General features: G+C 49.5%; 1 protein-coding gene and 1 long non-coding RNA gene across 2 annotated transcripts in view; both read right to left on the bottom strand.

Annotated features, from left to right (window-relative positions):
- Window positions 1-374: 374 nt before the first annotated feature.
- On the bottom strand, window positions 375-7,413 carry AQP8 (aquaporin 8). Its single transcript, XM_081819848.1, has 6 exons — window positions 7,294-7,413; window positions 6,908-7,161; window positions 5,577-5,703; window positions 3,675-3,889; window positions 2,095-2,229; window positions 375-896 (listed from the first exon to the last, which is right to left on the bottom strand). Exons 1-6 carry the CDS (start codon window positions 7,303-7,305, stop codon window positions 848-850), a joined length of 792 nt encoding a protein of 263 aa, XP_081675974.1. The 5' UTR covers window positions 7,306-7,413; the 3' UTR covers window positions 375-847.
- A 339-nt stretch (window positions 7,414-7,752) lies between these two features.
- Window positions 7,753-19,364, bottom strand: part of LOC145721554 (uncharacterized) — a 17,493-nt gene continuing 5,881 nt past the window's right edge. The window contains exons 2-3 of the long non-coding RNA XR_014145298.1: window positions 14,452-14,550; window positions 7,753-9,494 (exon numbers count right to left, since the gene is read on the bottom strand). This is a non-coding gene — a long non-coding RNA (uncharacterized LOC145721554). The remainder of the gene's footprint in view (window positions 9,495-14,451; window positions 14,551-19,364) is intronic.

Consider the following 19,364-nt stretch of genomic DNA (forward strand, 5'->3'; position numbering starts at 1 on the left):
TCGGGAGATCCTTGCCCCTCTGGCCTGCCCCCATCCCCACCCTCACCCCAGCGGAGTGCCCTGAGTGGGCTGGCCCATATCCTAGGTAGTGCTGGGCACTACCTCAGACCCTGGACTCTGTGTTGGGCTTTTCAGCAGGACCCTGCAGACTGTGATCAGAGATGGACTCTGAGCTCCTGGCAGAGGTCCAAGATGGGTCTGGCTGAGTGGGAGATGGGCTCTGGGGTGGCCTGCATCTGAAGTACCTACCTTGGCACTGGACTCTAAGCCACGGCCCAGCTAACTAGACTCTAGGCCGTTAAGGCCCAACCTGGACTTTTGCTTCCTCCCCCGCAGTGCTCATTTCTGAAGCAAAAAGCAAGTCCACGCCAAAGGAAATGCTGGACTATTTATTGCAAAGCTAGATTGGCAGCTCAGGAAGCAAGGAAACAGAGCCCGGCAGGCCCTTCTGTAACAGAGGAGTCTGGGGCCAGAAGAAGGAGAAAGAAAGTGGGTGGGGGAAATGAACTCATATGTAAACAGCCACCTCTTGCAACTGCTCTTCTGCTCCTGGGAGCTTCCCGGTCAAGAAAAACCCCTCTGTTGTGTGGTGCCGGGCCAGGCAGGGCTGGCAATGCGCTCCCCAGGCTGAGGTCTCTGATGAGCACGAAGAAATCTGGAGAACCTAGAGCATCCTCAGAACTTGGCAGCGGTGTGTCATCAGGGAGGCCAGGCGCCCGTGTGGGGGAAGCGGGTGGGCGGCTGCTCTGGGCCTCTGCCCCAGCAGGAAATGCAGGAGGTGGCCTGTCTGTAACCCGGGTGGGTCCTCAGAAGCCACCTGGGCCGCAGGAAAGCCTCCAGCTCAGTGTCACCGTCCCTTCAGTATTAGGCGGGTTTTCCCATCTCCAATGAAGAGCCTACAGAAAAGATGGCCCCATGAGGTCTCCGAGCCTCCAAGGGGAGAGACCCAGCCCTTCACCGAAGGTCTCCAGGCCCAGAATTCTCCAGAGAGATGCTTTCCTGAGCCTTTCCAGCCTCAATAGTCAAATCCCCTTGGGGAAAGGGAGAAACTCCTTCCTGTTTGTGTTCCAACTCTTTCCCTAAAGATGCTCATCTCTGCCATTCCCAAAGCAACAGACAGAGAATTATCAGGCTAAGCCAGGACTGTGGATGAGCAATGATGGCAGACACTTCACACCAGGCCAGCCCGGCGACAGTGCTCTCCCAGACTGGGAGGAAGGTCCAACTGGTACCAGATCCAGACCCTAATCCCCATATGACCAGAAGCAGAAAAGAAAGGACGCTACAGACCTTGGAGGCTCAGAAGGCAAGAGTTCAGGAAGAAGGAGTCACGTAGATATGATCCTTCTGCTAATACCGCACGATGCCAGGGAGCACTGGTTACACTGTCGTTCATGTGAATGGCACGTGCTAGCAGGCATGCTCTCGGGGGCACCATGTACACGGTTTTCTGTGTGGATGGGGCCCCCTGGAGTTGTACGACACCCTGTGAGGAACCACTCCTCCCCCACCCTTGGTACACATGGTTGTGCAGGGAAGGCTGACCTTGCCCCGACCCCAGACACAGCCAATAAGCATGCCTGACCCCCACGGCTCCAGTGATGGATTCAGAGGTGGACATGACCCAAGCTGGGCCAATGCAAACCAGTGAACATCAGACCCCGGACTTTTGCTAGAGCCCTTGCTCTAGTTCCTCTGGAGCTTTTAAGCTGCTGGGATATAAGCCTAGAGTTCCTGGTGAGCATCTCGGCCTCTCCTGGAGAGCCTCTCAGAACATGAGGCCTGCTCAGAGGAGAGCAGAACCCATGGGAAACACCAAGGCCTAAAGACATTGCTTGAGCACCCACCTAAAGCCAGTGCTACCCGTGAACTTTTCACTTAATGTGAGCCAGTAAATTCCCCCTTGTGACACAAAGTGTGTTGAGATGGATTTCTGTCCCTTACAACCAAAGGTCCCAGAGCCATAATCTTTGCCTCTGAAGAAGACTCCCTTTTCCCTTCTTCAACCCCAAGTGAGATGTTAGCATTGGGCACTCTGGGAACCATCACCAGGGGCCGATCAGCGGGGCCAGTGACCCGGGATCACACTCCTACCTGATGAGCACTCCCACAAGCAGGCTGGCCAGGAGCGGGCCCAGCCAGTAGATCCAGTGGAAGTCCCAGTAATTGGCCACCACGGCAGGTCCAAACGCCCGGGCGGGATTCATGCAGGCTCCAGACACGGCACCCCTGCAAACACCCAGCCACATGGTCACCAGGATCCCAGCCAGACCCCCATTCACGTCAAGTTCATTTCCCCAGCTAGGCCACCACCCAGAAGCCCTCTTGAAGCCCGCATATCGTGGGGCTCTAGGGGGATCCCAAAGAAGACACAGGGGAAGAGGCTTATTAGCACCAGGAAGTGAAAGCTTGTCTGTCATCCCCTCCACACCCTTCTAGAAGAATGGCCAGCAGAGAGTGTTCAGTGATCACAGGCAGAGAAGGTGGATCTAGGTTCTTGCAACGTTGAAAAAGCAGTCATCAGCTACGTGAATTTTGGAGTCAAGCTGACCTGGATTCAAAACCCAGCCTGGCTATTTCTAAATGTGTGGCCTTTATTGAACCTCTCCGTGTTTCAGTTGAGGTCAAGGACCCACCTCATAGGCTGTCATCAGGAGTGAATGAGATCATGCAGTTAGGACCCGTGACTCACGTGTAATTCATGACAAGTGTTTCATCTAGCTAACCCAGTTGAGGCCGTTGTTGTGCCACAAGCTTGGGGCCCAGAGTATCCTACGGGGGGGAGGGGGAGGCTGTTCTCCAGGAGCACCTCTCTACTTCTGGTGTCTGTATCCTTGCCCCATTCCTGCAAGCTGGGGTCCTGCAGGTCTCACCAGATCCCACGCCCAGCAGCCACAGTCAAAAGGGCGGGTCAATTGGCTTGCAAATGAACCAATAGCCGCTAGGGGGCAGCAAAGCACAGCTGCAGCTTTACACACATCGCCCCCAGCTCCCCAGACTCCGCCTCCCAACCGAAGGATGCCGGAGGGGTGCGTGGCCGAGCCAGGAAAGGCTAGACTCTGTTCGTGTCCAGGAGGAAGGAAGGAGGTGGACATTAGGAAGGGGCTCCCTTGTCCCCTTTACCGGGAGATTTGAGCTCTTGTCCCACGTGTGTCCCTTAATTTGCCACTGTCCACTGTGTCCTCTCTGAGCTCAGTTTCCTCATATATAGAATGGGAGAAATAATCCCTGACCCAACCTTGTCTCCTTAACCCCTTCCCGAGCCCCCTGAGGGGCTCAGCCTCGATGAGTCGGTGGGTATGGAAGCTCCGTGTGAGTCTGAGGCGAAAGCCTGGCTGCCCACTGGCTGAACAAACAAGCCGACAGAAATGTCTTATTGACGCTACAGAAAATGGAAAACCTCGCGTGAGAAGGCAGGTTTCCGACTTCCCTGGAGTGACGTTGCAAGGGTCACCAGAGGCCCACATTCCCTCCCAGCAACAGCTTACTGGAGGTGAACAGTGGAGCCTCCTCAGACACCCCAGTCCCCACCGCTCCCTGTTGTCTGCGGATGTCCGCCCGCTTCCTCTGTCTGCATCACCTCCGCGGCCCCTGTTAGCAACCAAGTCTGTGACCCTCAGGTAAGCTCTGCAGACCTGACCTCCTCCAGGGCCAAAGCTTGGCCCACGACTCACCCCGCCAGGATGTCCACGGTGACGGCAAAGCCGATGGAGAACGGAGCCAGAGGGCCCTGCGTCCGCTCGTCGATGGCGCCCATGCATACGGCCAGCGCTAGCAGTGCCGTCAGGATGAGCTCCGCCACCACCGCCCCCGCCACCTGCCCCGGCTCCTGGACCGTCACAAAGGCCGCCCCGGACGCGTTCCAGAACTTCTCTTCAGGACTCACTGCCTGTGGAGAGAAGCGGCTCAGCCTCTCCGTGGGGCAGGAGCCGAGGGGAGGGGGCCTCGAAGCGCAAGCCCCCAGCCGTTAGAGCAGCACGGTTCTGTCCGGTCCGCTCCAGTTTTTGCTGGGTGGCGCAGTGAGGGCCCCTGGACTTCTCTGAGCCTCCTTTTGCTCATCTGTAAAATGGGATCAGTGGCTGCAGGTGTTGTGGGCCCGAAGCTTATGTAACTAGATGACCCTCTTTGAGAAAAGGAATACAAAAATACCTTACTCAACAAACTTTGCAAACACCTATGGCCAGATGAACCCACTGCCAGTCCCCCGTCAGGCCCCTTGGAAGGGGTGAGGGAGCCCTGATGCTGAAGCGCCATTAGCTTCCCAGGTAACGAGCCTCAGGGGTCATCCCAGCACCTGGAGGGGGCAGACGGCAGAGCAAGCTTCTGGACCCCGGACCTAAATCTGGACTCCACTGCTCACCAGCGCTGCTGAACTCAGGTCAACGACACACTTCGCGGTGCCTGTGTTTCCTCCTCCATAAAGTGGGGGCGCTGATAATCAGAGCTCCCAGCTCGAGCACTGAGAACTGACTGCGGCTTCTTGGGACATCACGGCGAGATTTAAGGAATCAAGATGTGCAAACTGCTTCGCAGGAAGGGTGTGCTCCGTGACCAGAGCTTCTGCCCTGCACTGCTCGCTACCGTGTGGGCCAGGTGTGCAAGAGGCCCGGCCTGAGGGGGGCCTGGGAGCTGCTCTCCGCGGAGGATCAGAGCGGGAAAGTCCAGCCCCCATTCTGCACATGGGGGAGCGGGGGTCTCAGAGGCAGACACGGGGAGACCAGGGCAGGGGGGACAGCAAACAGGGACTCAAGACCAAATCTGCAATGGGCCAGTGCTTGGAGCTACAGACCAAAGCCCAGCCAGGCTGACAGGCACCCCCTCACCCCCCACCCCCCACCCTATGCCCCCTAACACATGTGCCCACAAGGCCTACCTCTTAAAGGGCCCCTGGTTGGATTGAGACTTAGCAGCAACAGGAGAGAAAGAAAAAGAAGGGAAGGAGGGAGGAAGGAAGTGAAGGACGGAGGAAAGGGGTCCATCCGTGCAGTCACATGTGGAAGTATTAAACTGTGGCGGGGAGGAGGAGCTAGCCGTCCTGGTGGGAGGGAAGGTTCCAGACATAAACTGAATATTATCTCCCGTCACAGGTAGAGGGACTCCGTTTAAAGGCAGGCAACCTGGAGAACACTCGGAGAAGTTAGTCCGGGAGTTTCTCAAGGAGAGTAACTCTCAGTTTGTAGGTAGGTAGGTAGGTAGGTAGGTAGGAAGGAAGGAAGGGAGGGAGGAAGGAAGGAAGGAACAAGTAAATGAACTTGTAAATGAATGAATGAATGAGTGAATGAATGAATGAAAACACACTAGAAACATTATCCAAAGCCATTCTAAAGCCAGAAATGGTCTCAGGAAGAGAAACTTCAAGCCCCAAATTCTGCTTCCTGGTCTGTCCAGGGAAGGGCTGTGTCCAGATATGGACAGAACAGGGTATGTTTAGAGAAAACCAAAGGCCCCCTTCTCGGGAGAAAAGGATGCACCCAATCCCGCTGGAGGAAAATCCCACGGGAAAAGAGCTGGGCACCTCTGACTCCCTGCTCCCCTCACCACACTTCACCAGCCCAGCCCCCATGGGGATTACCCACCTTGGCCAAAGCGGCCCCGATCAGCCCCCCGCACAGCTGGGAGATCCAGTAGGGAAGGAGCATCACCAGGTTGAGGCCTCCGATCAGCATGGCTGCCAGGGACACCGCAGGGTTGAAGTGTCCACCACTGTCACCCGCAAAAGCAGAAGGAAGCCTTGAGACCAAGGTCTGGGCCGGCCCCCAAGAGAATGTGCCAGCTGGCCCCCAAGCCTGGCCTTGCAGTGCCAGAGTGAGTCCAGGACCTTGCCAGAGTAGAAAACAGGCACCAGATCTCACCCATTTTCCCGGAGGTGCCAGGTGGTGGGGCGAGGGATGTGGGGGAGAGCCGGGGAGGAGACAGCAGCCTCCTTCCGGTCCTACACCCAGAACCCACGGTGCCCAGAGAAAGAACATGGTGGGTGACCATCCCTCAACTCCTTCCAGACTCACTCAGAGCTCCAGCCCTTGAAAGATGCAGCCACCAGTCAGAATGAGACCCCCAAGTCCAGATTAGTAGACAGAGGTATCCTGGCCTCCCCTTAAAAAGAGCTCCCGAAAGCTGAACTCTGCTTTTCTCCAGGCTGGAGTAAAACCCCCTCCCAATGTCAACCACACAGCGACCGAGCGCTTGGTGCGGGCTAAGCTCTCTCTGTCACGTAATTCCCACGCTGCCCGCCTGGGGCTTGCCTCCCGGCTCTGCCACTTACTGACCATGCAACCTTGGACAAGTCACGTGGCCTTTTGAGGTTACACCGGGAAAATGGGGATAATAATAGCAACAACCCCCAGGGGGTGTTGTGAGGATTCACTGAGTTCCTATGTAGAAAGTGCTTAGGGGCGCCTGGGTGGCTCAGTCGGTTAAGCGACTGCCTTCGGCTCAGGTCATGATCCTGGAGTCCCGGGATCGAGTCCCATATCGGGCTCCCTGCTCGGCGGGGAGTCTGCTTCTCCCTCTGACCCTCCCCCCTCTCATGCTCTCTCTATCTCATTCTCTCTCAAATGAATAAATGAAATCTTAAAAAAAAAAAAAAAGAAAGTGCTTAGAACAGTGCCTGGCACTTGGCTAGCATTGAATAGGTGTGGGCTTGAGAAAAAAAACTATAAAAAAAAAAACAAACACCTCTCTTCTTCCCCTGTTATTTGGGATTTGGAGAGGGACTTACCCAAAGCCACAGAGCCCATAAGCTGCAGAGGCAGGATTCGAACTCGGGCAGTCTGACTCCCCAGCGCACACTCCTATCTACAGTGCACTTAGAAGCCCGAGTACACGCCCAGGGTCCCCACCGATAGCCTTGCTCCCCACCCCCCGCTGCCCAGGTTAGCCCAGACTGATGGCTGGGAGCTCGTCTCACCTGATATTCCCCAGTGTGGCGATGATGAGGCCCAGGGCCAGCCCGTGTGCCAAGGCTGGCTGCAGCAGCCCCGTGTCCGTCCCGTTCTCGATGACCGACAGGCAGCCGATGAAGATGAAGAGGGCAGAGCCCAGCAGTTCCACCAGACAGGGCTGCAGGAACCGCTCGTACCAGGACCCACGACACCTGCCCCCCATGCTTGGCGCCTTCGCCTTGCCACTGCCAAATTCAGGGTCACACATAGACATAGCTGCCTGTGGTAGGAAAAAGGGAGAGTGGGCACGGGTGGGAGGAGAGCCCAGAAAGAAGCCCCCAGTGCCACAGCCTTGAGTCGATTCTCAGCACTCCCTTGCACGGCCCAGTGACAGAGGCAGCAGTGGGCTCACCTCTGCAGACATCAGGGCCAAAGTGACCTGGAGCCTGCTCGTGCCTGAGCTGGCTGGGAAACCCACACCTGCGCTACTGGACCCTCTTATCTCCGGGACCAGGGCTGCTGATCTGCTTCAGGCTCTGGCTCTTTTAAAGGGCTGCAGAGCCTCCCCGAGGGTGCCAAGAAAGCAATAAAGCGGGGGTGGGAGGTGGCCCTGGGGCCCAGCAGAGGAAACATATTTTTTTATCTCAACTGGGCAGGGCAGGGGATGGTCAAGGATTGCTGAGCTTTCTGCCAATGAGCAAAAGTCACAGGCTTACCGCATCACCTGGAGAGCGCTCCAAGCCTTCCCCAGCAGGGCCCAGCACCCCCAGCCCCCTGCGGTCACCATCAGGGTCCACCAGTATGTGGGTAGGAGGAGGGCTCCAGTGGGTTGGGACCGCGTGTGTGGGGAATAATGGCAAACTCATCTTCAGTGATTTTTTCCACGGATTCCCTCGGACATCTCCTCGTAGCTCAACAACTGCACTCAGTCACCCTCAAAGGCTGATCCAGGACTGAGTGTGTGGATGGATGACCATGCCCTGATGGTCAGAGGCAGCCAAGGCGACACCATGCGCCATGGGATAGCCTGTGGGCTTTGGAAACAGGCTGCCTGGATCTCAGTCCCAATTCTGCCGTCAGCTGGTCGTGGAAACTTTCCACTGTGGATGGTGTAAGAGTACTAGCGATGTGGGGTCGTTGTGTGGTTTGAATGAGTTAATATAACAAAGAGCTTACAACAGTGCCAGACACACGATCAACACAACACCAGCATCTACTGATTAAGAATACAGATTTATGTTTATATATTTATATTTATTGAGCAATTTCTACATGCCTTCTACCTGCCAGGCACTGGGCTAAGTCCCTTCTATGTAGTATCTCATTTAAACATCACAGCAACCCTGTGAGGTGGGTACTACTATTATAGCATGTTATACACAGGGAAGTGGAAATTCAGGAAAGTTATGTTTCCCAGGGTCACTTCGGTTTTGTGATTGCAAAACTGGTGGGCTAAGTCACAAAGGACAAATACTGCATGAGGTCCCTGGAGCAGTAAGATTCATAGAGATAGAAACTAGATGGTGGTTGACAGGGGTGGGGGTGGGGCAGAGGGGACTGGGGAGTTGTTTTTTAATGGATGAAGAGTTTCAGTTTGGGAAGATGAAGTTCTACAGATGGATGGTTGCACAACAGTATGAATGTACTTAATGACACTGAACTATACACTTAAAAGTGGTTGAAATGGTAAATTTTATATTGTGTGTATTTAACCACAATTGGGGGGAAAAAATAACTTGTGGGTTAAGCCACTGCAGTCTACTGCCTTTCTAAGATGGATGGATGCATGGATGTATGGATGGGTGGATGGATGGATGATGGATGGAAAGAAAGAGGGAAGGAAGCAAGGAGGGAAAGAAGGAAGAAAGGAAGGGAAGGACAAAGGGAAGGATGGGGGAGGGTCGGAGGAAGGAAAGAAGAGGAGAGAGATGGGTTTCTTTATTGGTCCATTCAACAAATATTTAAATACCTACCATGAACTAGTTCTAAGAGCTAACTGGAAATGTAGCAATGAATAAGGCAGGCGAAGATTCTTTCAGTGCTCATAACTATTATCTGAGTGTTTTTCTGTACAGATAGAGATGCATAGAGAAATAGGTCAGCGATAAAAGAATTTAATGAAAATGCCTACATATCCAACACTGTGCTAAGCCCCCCGCATCTATTCACAACAACCCTATGATTTCTTATCCCTATCTTCAGATGATAAAATCAAGGCACAGAGAAGTTGAAGAAATTGCCCAAGGTTGTATAGATAAAAAGTATTTGTTTCAGGACAGAGAAGATGCATCAAGGGTATGACAGTTTGCTGAAACCTCTTTTCAGCTGGAGGCTCCAGAATGCAGCCCCTCTTTTGAATATCTGCACATTTCGGAAAGTTTAGGGTTGATTATCTTAAGACCCGTACCCTCCCTCCTCTGTGCCCACTGCACACCATACATGATGTCTCTTACACCCTTCCTCCAGTGTCCTTGCAAATGGCAACACGAGACAACTGTCCAATCTTCTGCTTCCCCCATCTTCTTCATGCTTTGCCCCAGTCCTGCCAAGAGCTGCTTCCAGAACATTTCTCTCCTGGTTTCACCCAGGCCTCCATCAGTTCTTGCTTAGTCTCTTGAAAAAAAAAAAATCAAATGGTCATGATACACCGGCCAGGGGCTAGGCCCCGCCCTGGACACCTCACGAGCACTCCGTCGATTAATATTTACAATCATCTAGTATCTTCCCCATTTCACAGGAGGCAGGAACTCCCAGCTGGGCCTGCTATAACTCCTCATCACCTAGCTCCTCATCACCCTAGCTTCACCCAATTTTAATCTGTTCCTCCCATACTGGAACCAGGAGGGCACAGTTGGGCACTTTGGTCCAGGTGGGGGGTCAGGCTTCTCTCCTTTCGCCTGCTGGCTTCTCTCTCAGCCTCAGTGTTTTCTTCTGGAAAAGTGAGCTAATATGAAACAGTGCACTGAGCACAGGGCCCAATTCAGAGCAGGTGCCCCATCAATAATCCCTATTATTATGGTCTGTCGGAGTACCTATTTGTCAGAGTAGGCTAACCCGTGCAACAAAAAAACCAACGTTTTGATGGCTTCACATAATACAAATTGATTCATTGCTGACATAATAGTTCATAGCAGGCCCTTTATGACATGGTGACTCGGGGATCCAGGCCACTGCCACCTTAGGGACTCACCATCTAAGTCACCAGCCAGCAGATGGGGAAAGAGAGGACATGGGGGTTGTTCGGGATGCATTTATGAGCTAGGCCTAAAGTGGCAAATAGCACTTTCATCCATATTTGATTGACTAGAACTCAGTCCTGTGGCTTCGCCCGACCACAAAGGAGTCTGGGAGGGGCGCCTGGGTGGCTCCGTCGGTTAAGGATCTGCCTTCGGCTCAGGTCATGGTCCCAGGGTCCTGGGATCGAGCCCCACATCGGGCGCCCTGCTCAGCGGGAAGCCTGCTTCTCCCTCTCCCACTCCCCCTGCTTGTGTTCCCTCTCTAACCACGTCTCTTTCTGTCAAATAAATAAATAAAACCTTAAAAAAAAAAAAAAAGAGTCTGGGAAATGTAGTCTGTGTGCCCAGGAGGCAAAAGAAAGGCGTTTCGTGAGCACCGGAAATTTCTGCCACAGGGCAGTTGTTGTTGCTCCCCAGACTGTCCACCTAATCACGTCCCTCCCTGCATCAAAACCTGTCAGCCCTTCCTGTGGCTTTCAAGGCAAAACCAAACTCCTAGAGCCAGCCACAGAGACTGTGAGTCCTGATGTGGGAAACAAAGGCAGAAGAGAAATTATTAAATTTCCTGACAACCTACAGCCCACTGACAAGTCCTTAAAACAGGCAGAGTGACATTCCTCTAGGAGCTCTGCTGTCTCAATGTTGATACTTCTCTCGGGGCAAAAGGCAATCCTAGCCTGACCCCCAGGACCCTGTAAGTCTACTTTAACATACAAAAATTCCTTTGGAAACTTCCTTTATCTCTACCCCCCAAGATGCACGTTGGCAATCATCCCCCAAGCATATGACCCACTGATATACATCTGAAGGGTCTCATGACTGAGTTTTTACCAAACAGTAATAAATGACCTTTTCCCAACAATAGCTAGCCCCCTCAAGATCCTGGAAAACTTGTTTCCAAAATACCTGGGAGGCTTGCACTATCCCTAAACCCCTCCCAACTTGAAAGTATATAATGGGCCGCTCCTCATGACCCCAGTACAGCAGCTCTTTCTGCCCACGGGTCCTGTCCTTGTGCTTTAATAAAACCACCTTTTTGCACCAAAGATGTCTCAGGAATTCTTTCTTGGCCGTCAACCTCGGACCCTATCTTTCCTACATCAAGTCCAACCCCTGACTCATCTCCTGCCACATGAACCCTAAACAATGTGTCAGATAAGCCAGGCGCCCGCACCCCTCCCTGCACATGCTGTTCCCCATATTCGGAGTCCTGTTTTGCCCCCTGGGCCAGCTTCTACTCCGCACTCAAATCTCAGGCATCCACCCTCCCTGACCCCTGGGCCAACTAGATGTCAGTCCTTGAGACATGCCCTCCCTCGCCCGAGCCAGGGCTGGTCTCAGTAGCACCAAAACCAGCGGCTCTCCAGGGGAAAACTGAATGTCATTCGGCAAAACAACGTGTTTCTACAACTCAGGATTTCTTGCCTGGCCTGATGTCCCCATACACAATGCCCTGGTCTCCCCAAACCATTAAAATAACTGGTGGGCTAGGGAGATAGTGTCTTCTTAAGAACTTGTTTGGCTTGGCCAACTTTTCAGTCTTCCAATCCCGGGTCTGGTTGACATGACTGAGGCCTCTAATTTTTATCCCTGTTTAGATCCCTGTTTAGTTCAAGATGTCTCTGCAACTGTAGGTACCTGTCTGCCATCCACCACCAGGTCCAGATGGAGTATAAAAGCAGGTCTATTTTATCCCGTCGCACTGCCCTTCCTTCCTTTCTCACTTTGATAGCTGCATTGTGGTGCAAGAATATGATGCTGGCTCCACGGCAGCTATCTTAAGACCATGAGGTACAACTTGCCAGAAGGGTGGATCTTTGATGATACCACCAAGCCCCCAGAGTAAGTCCAAGATCAACTACTTCATTCAGGCTTTCTTGTTAAATAAACCTGCACTTCCCAGATTGTGTACCAGGGCACCCCAGAGAGCTGCACTGAACTCACAGAGGGACTACAGGGTATTATAAAAATTTCAAGGGAAATATAGTGATGCTCAGTATCTGTCAGACACCATGTGAATGACTAGCTCAAGGTTGTTCAAAGTCGTAATATTAAATAGCCCTGCATTCCTTCCAATAACCTTATGTCTTTGCAAAGCTGGTTTTATGGGGGTTGCTATAGTAAAAAGTTAAGTACCACACAAAAATCAATGTGGAAGAGGAAAGGTAGGTGGTAGTGTCCAGTCCAATTTCAAGGTCTGGGAAATTGTGCGGTGCCCAGAGGTACCCACATCCCACCTGTAGCATTTAAGAATGGAAGTTATTTAAGAACTCAGTTCAACTGAGTTATTTATAGTCATTTGAGAATGAAATTAAAATAGAAGTAAAATGGTTTTCCTTTCAATATATGTGTATTATTTTTTTTTCAAATGGCTACTAAGTTGTTCAGACATAAATATGATGTTTTTTGGACCTAACTATTTATTTAATAAATAGGACTATTAGGTCTTCCTTTTGGCCCAGGAACGGCGTGAACCAAGAAAATTTGGGAGCCTCTGAAATAAACAATGTATGTCCTGTTTCAGGAACTGGGAGTTGAGTTTCATATCACTTGTAGCAGAGAATATTTCCAGCTGATACACTCCCTCCCAAAATCCCAGCCAAACTAGGCTTTCAACTTAATAATTTCTCCCTGAAACCGGCCACTATTTGTAATGCAGATGTTTCATAATTCAGGCTGATCCTGAGATGGACAGTCACAGAAACTTAAGAGCAGAACCTCTCAGCTTTTTCTGAAGCTGTGACTTTCTTTCTCTCGAAATCACCGCGCTGCCATTTGCAGCATATGGTTACTTGGAGCTCAGGGCAACTTACTTGTTGGAAAGGAGTCTAGTCTGCTCCTCCTTCTCTCTGCTGAGCGGGGGGTTTCATTGGAACCTGAGCCTGTTCTTTCCCCGTAGCAGCCACCAGCACCCTATTTTCTCCCCTGCAGTGTCCACTTCAAATATTGATGTCTTTTTTAAAGATTTTATTTATTTATTTGAGAGAGAAAGCAAACAGGGAGTCAGAGAGGGAGAAGGAGACTTCCCGCTGAGCAGGGAACCCAGCTTGGGGCTCGATCCCATAACCCGGAGATCATGACCTGAGCTGAAACCAAGAGTTGAGTCTTAACTGACTGAGCCACCCAGACGCCCCCAGATATTGATGTCTTTTGAATCACTGGTAACCAGACATGGACATGTCGGTTACTTAGAACCCTTTATAACCAGGAGGGCATTGGACTAAGCAGCCTACTCAGTCTCATCGGTAAGCATTCATTTGTCACCATCTGTTTATGTTGAACAATAATTAAAATGGTAGAATAACAGCCACCATTTACTAAGGACCTCCTGTGAGCTGGCACCGAGAGCTTAATCCACACGCACAATCTCGTCTTTTTTTGCTTCCACTGTTATGCTTTTGTCTGCTATCCAAATTAAATAACTCTACAGGAGAGGAAAGCCAAATGGCCAGCAAACATGAAAAGACAATCACTCTAATAGCCAGAAAAAAAAAAAGAAAAAAAAACCACAATTCAACTGAAAGCAACAGAACAGGAATTTTTTAAAAACTGATTAACATCCAAAGCTGACAGGGCGGGGGTGGGGGGGGGTGGGAATAGAACAGCTCCCGCATTGCTGGTAGAAATGTGAATGGCTACAGTATTTTGTAACACAATCTTGCAATATTTACCAAATATTTAAATTCACAGACCCAGCAAGCCTCATATTTGAAAATCGATCCTATAAAAGAAAAGCTCCAATAAGTAGGAGTATATGTACAGGGATATTGATTTCATCCTTGTTTATTGTAGAAAACTCTGGGAACTCCCTGAAAGATCATAATTATGAAAACCGTTGAACTAAGTAGGAAATATCTTCCCCAGAACGCATGTCTCTTTTTAGTGTCCGGAACATTCCATAGTTCTATATACCCTCAAGCCTTTGGATGGTCTGTTTCCTTTACCCACAACTGCTTCCTGAATCTGGCAAAATCTTACTCATCCTTCAAGTCTGAAAAAAGAGATGATAATGTTTGTAAAGGGAGTAAGAAAGTCTCATGGAAAATGTAAATCATGTAGGCTGGCTAACAATTAGATGAGCGTCACGAAGTGGAAGAAACCAGAGACAAAAGAGCACACGTCATACAATGTGAAGTTCAAAAGTAAGCAAAGGACGGGGCACATGGAGATTTCCAGGATGCTGCCCATCTTCTGTCTCTTGATCTGGATGCTCCCAACAGGGTGAGTTCACCTTAGGAAATTCACTGAGCTGTTACAGTGTGTGCGCTTTTCTGCATGTATATTACACTTCAATAAAAAGTTACAAATAAACCAGTCTGTGTTTAGGAAGTTACCTTCTGGACAAAACCAGGAGGAAATCTGCAGTCAATCTGGGGTCCCTAGAAGAGAGCACCGAATTCAGTCTCTAGGTCGTGGGCTGCCACATTTTATGCCTATAAAATATAAGAATATGCACATTTAGAAATCGCCTTTTTAAAAAAATCAGAAGGCTTCACTACGCCTTTGATTATTCCAGTAATTGAAATTGTGGTCAATAACGACAAAGTTTAGGGGTCAACGAGCCCTATCCCAGATGTCATAGGGAGCATTTAGCAAACATGACCCTGTTGACTCCTCACTCTTCATGGCAATCTTGTGAGGCAGGTCCTGTCCTCATTTGGTAGACGAGGAAATCAAAAGTTCAAAGACCTGGCAACTCACTGAAGGTCTTAAGTCACTGGGCTCAGAGTCAGTTGCTAACTGGAGCGCCTATGCTTTTCATCTCAGGACACCTGGGTGGCTCAGTCAGTTAAGCATCTGCCTTCGGCTCAGGTCATGATCTCAGGGTGCTGGGATGGAGCCCTGCGTTGGGCTCCCTGCTCAGTGGGGAGCCTGCTTCTCCCTCTCCCTCTGCTCCCCACCCTTGTACTCTCTCTCTCACTCTCTCTCTTGCTCTATCTCAAATAAATAAATAAATATTTTTTTTAAAAAAAGAGGTAAACTATCTCAAAACAGAAACCAGAAGTATCTTTTGGATTTTTAAAACTTATTTCTTAAACAGCTTTACTGAGGTATAGCTGATGGACAATAAATTACACATATTTAAAGTATACAGTTGATGTTTTGATGTATGTATCTACCCATGAGACCATCATCACAATGAACGTATGTATCGTCCCCCAAAGTTCCCTTGTGACCCTGTTCTTGTCTCTAGGCAATCACAAATCTGTTTTCTGACACTATAAATAAGTATGGGTTTTCCAGAACTTTCCATAAGTGAAATCAACCAGTATATGCTCTTTTTCATCTGGCTTCTTTTTCTGGCTGTATTTATTTTAGATACATTCACATTCTAGCATGTACGGAGTCCTCTTCCTCTGGTTGCTGTGGAATGTTCCATTGTACGGTTTATACCACAACCTCCTTACCCACTCCCCTGCGGATGGACATGGTCCAGTTTTGGGATGCTGCCAATAAAGCTGTTATGAACATTTTTGTAACAAGTCTTTTGGTGACGTGTGCTTTCATTTCTCTTGAGTGAGTTCCTCAGAGAGGAATAGTGAGTGTGAGTTTAACTTTTAAGAAACTGCCAAGCTGTTTTCTGGAATGGATGTACATTCCCACCTGCAGTGTATGAGCCTTCCGGTGCCTCCTTATTCTCACCAACAGTGGGTATGACCAGTCTTTTGGAATTTAGACATTCTAATTTGCACTAATTATGACTCATTTTGTTGAATATTTTTTTTTCATGTGCCTATTTGCCACCAACATGTCTTTGTTGAAATGTCTGTTCGAATCTTGAAAGCCCATATTTTAAAATTTTGGTTCCTTGTTTTATTGTTATTTAGTTTGGGGAATACTCTGGATACAAATCCTTTCTCTACTTTACGCACAGCAATATTTTCTCCTGGTCTGAGGCTCGTCTTAAGCATTAAAAATTTACCATTTTAACCATTTGTAAGTGTACATTTCAGTGGTATTAAGTGCATTCACATTATTGTGCAGCCATCAGGACTAGCCATCTATAGAATTTTTTCATCTTCTCAGACCAAAACTCTTTACCCAGTAAACAATAACGCCATGCTCCCTGCTCCGCCAGCCCCTGACAACAAGCATTCCACCTTCTGTCTCTATGAATGTGACTACCCCAGGTACCTTATATAAGTGGAATCATATAGAATCTGCCTTTTCATGTCTGACTTAGCTCACTTAGCATGATGTCCTCAAGGTGCATCTATGTTGTAGCAGGTGTTAGAACCTCCTTCTTTTTATTTTTTTAAGATTTTATTTATTTATTTGAGAGAGAGAATGAGAGAGAGAGAGAGAGAGCACATGAGAGGGGGAGGGTCAGAGGGAGAAGCAGACTCCCTGCTGAGCAGAGAGCCCGATGCGCGACTCGATCCCGGGACTCCAGGATCATGACCTGAGCCGAAAGCAGTCGCTTAACCAACTGAGCCACCCAGGTACCCAAGAACCTCCTTCTTTTTAAAGACTGTATAATATTCCATTGTATGGATAGACCACAGTTTGTTTATCCTAATTCATCCATGGATGGATGTTTGGGTTGTTTCCACCTTATGGTTATTGTGAATAATGCTACTATGAATATGGATATAATAATGCTTTCTTGATTGCTAACCAAAAAAAAAGAACCTTTTTCCTTAAAATTACAGAAGTTGCCTTTTTCCTCTGTATCAGTGGTTGGCTTCCCTAACATCTCTCTCTCTCTCACTTGCTCTCTCACCTCTCTGCCCCTGTAATGGATATCTGGCATTAGCATCTGCTTAAGAGCTAATTCCTCTTTCTTTTGGTGACAGCCTCTTGATTTTCCTGGGGGAAACCACAGGTCTTCCATTGGCTCTCAGTTTACATGATTTTGGCAGAGCTGGTAGCCTCCCTCCACCATTCTGCTCCCCAACCTGTCCTCTCCACCCTTCCAAGGGCTGGACAACCACCTGGGTCCAGCCAAGCAGACACTCCAAGCCCCAGGTCATCCTGACTGGCTCAGGGATGAACTTATGGTCCACATGACCATGAACGTGCAATTCTGGGCATTTTTTTCTGGAGCTTTTTGGGAATGAGACGTGCTCTTTCTCTGGAGTTGCTGGGGGCGGGGATGGGGGCAAGACACAAGGAGCCACCAGCATCTGTCTTTGCCACCGTGAGGGATGAGCCTGAAGAGAATGGAAAGCACACAGAGGCAAAGAGAACGAACTGGGAGAACAAGGTGGGTGACATCTTTATTATGCCCACCCGCGCCCCCACCCAACCCCCAAATCAGCCATGCTGGACTTTCCCTGGCCTTTTCAGGTCTTCTTTCCTCAGCCAGTTGGAGCTGGGTTTCTTTCCCTTACACGAAAGAAAGAAACAAAGAATCCACTAAACACACTCTCTTTTCTTCCACAGCTTTCATTTCAGAATCCTGAAATCTGAGCAAGCAAAACTGTCCTTGGTGTTTCAGGACCACAGACAATTGCTGGTAGGTGAGGGGCAGGGCAACTCCTTAGTCCTGGGGTGGCCACCTTTCTACCCAGAATAGAGGTGATTAAGAGATAATCTCTCATGAACTCTACAGTTAAATCAGGGATATGTATCAGACACATAAATGTTACATAAGGCAAAATGTGAGAGCAAAAGTCACCTTCAGATGAACTACCATGGCAAACGTTTATGGCTGCCACCATGATGACCGGCCCCCAGACCGTCAGACACCTTGTGCCCCCTGTCACAATGCCAGAAATTCTGACAGTAAGAGCAAACATTTGCATTCCCAATCATCCTCTCTGGGAGTGCAAATACCTCGGTGAGAGTTAAGTATCCTCAAGGGGAAGGGAAAGGTGGCGGGACCAAGTGGGACCCCAGCCAGCAGCCCAATGGAGAGGGCTCAAAAGACATGGCAACCTCTGGTTGGAGCTACAAGGTCGTGCCCACGGCTGGGCCAGGACTTTCTGGGCTGGAACAAGAATGGAAGTCAAGTGGCACTGGACCGTAACGCGCACAGGACCCCGGGAGCAGTGGGGTAGGGGTGGACAGGAACAAAGCCAAGGTCAAGGACTCAGCTAAGTGTACTCTGCAGTCAGGCACTGGCTTGTTCAATAAAAAAACAGAAACTGGAGGTGTCAGTGTGAGATGGGGAGGGAGTTTAAGTTAAGACCACAGGTGTGAAGGTCCTTGGATAGCAATGGCTAACCCCAGACACAGTGGATTCCTGCCTTCTTCCTCAAGTCACACCAACAACGGTGTGAGGCAGATGTTCTAACTATTAGCCCATTTTACAGAAGAGAGAGCTGAGGCCCATGGAGGGGAAGGGCCATTCTCGGGCCCGCACACCTGTGAACTCTGGAGCTGGAATTCAGCCAAGACTGCATCCAAATTGGTGCCTTTTTTACTCTTTAAACTTGGTAAAATGTCATCCTATGATTTTTTTTTTTTTTTTACTCCTTAGGTTTGGCGACTCATTGTGCAAATTATTTTCTGTCTGGAATGGTGGTCACACATATGTACAGATAAAGTACAAAGGCACAGCACTGGTAGAGTTATATTTCTCAGTTCTAAATAACTGTCCTTCTGCTCAGGGGAAACACAAACAATCCTATCAACCCGAATAATAAGAATTTTATCTTTGATATACAGATTGTTATCAGTTTAAAAATTTCCAGTTAAAGATAAAGCATACCTTGTATTTCAAGGAATTCTTCACTTAAGGCCAGGAGTGAATAAATTGCTAGAATCAAAATACTCAATTCCTTGATACCTTGTGAGTTGTTGTTTTTTTTTTTTTTTAATGAGTCCTTTTAGGCTCAATTTATGCATGGAAATTTATATTGGGGTTCAAAATCATGGATTAAAGATGTCTAAATAGGGGCACCTGGGTGGCTCAGTTGGTTAAGCAACTGCCTTCACCTCAGATCATGATCCCAGGGTCCTGGGATCGAGCCCCGCATCGGGCTCCCTGCTCCTCGGGGATCCTGCTTCTCCCTCTCCCACTGCCTGCCACTCCCCCTGCTTGTGCTCTCTCTGTCAAATAAATAAATAAAATCTTAAAAAAAAAAGAAAAAAGATGTCTGGGGCGCCTGGGTGGCTCAGTCATTGTGTGTCTGCCTTTGGCTTAGGTCATGATCTCAGGGTCCTGGGATCAAGCCCCACATCGGGCTCCCTGCTCAGCCAGGAGCCTGCTTCTCCCTCTCCCACTCCCCTCTGCTTGTGTTCCCTCTCTCACTGTGTCTCTCTCTGTCAAATAAATAAATAAAATCTTTAAAAAAAAAAA

The sequence above is a fragment of the Leptonychotes weddellii genome, chromosome 5 (assembly GCF_054177405.1).
Source record: "Leptonychotes weddellii isolate Sample4059 chromosome 5, ASM5417740v2, whole genome shotgun sequence".
Taxonomy (NCBI): domain Eukaryota; kingdom Metazoa; phylum Chordata; class Mammalia; order Carnivora; family Phocidae; genus Leptonychotes; species Leptonychotes weddellii.

Coding starts and splice junctions, on each gene's coding strand:
- AQP8 (XM_081819848.1), bottom strand. Junction 5,704..6,907: donor GCCACACTGGGGAATATCAG/GTGAGACGAGCT, acceptor TGCGGGTGACAG/TGGTGGACACTTCAACCCTG. Junction 2,230..3,674: donor ACCGTGGACATCCTGGCGGG/GTGAGTCGTGGG, acceptor GGGTGTTTGCAG/GGGTGCCGTGTCTGGAGCCT.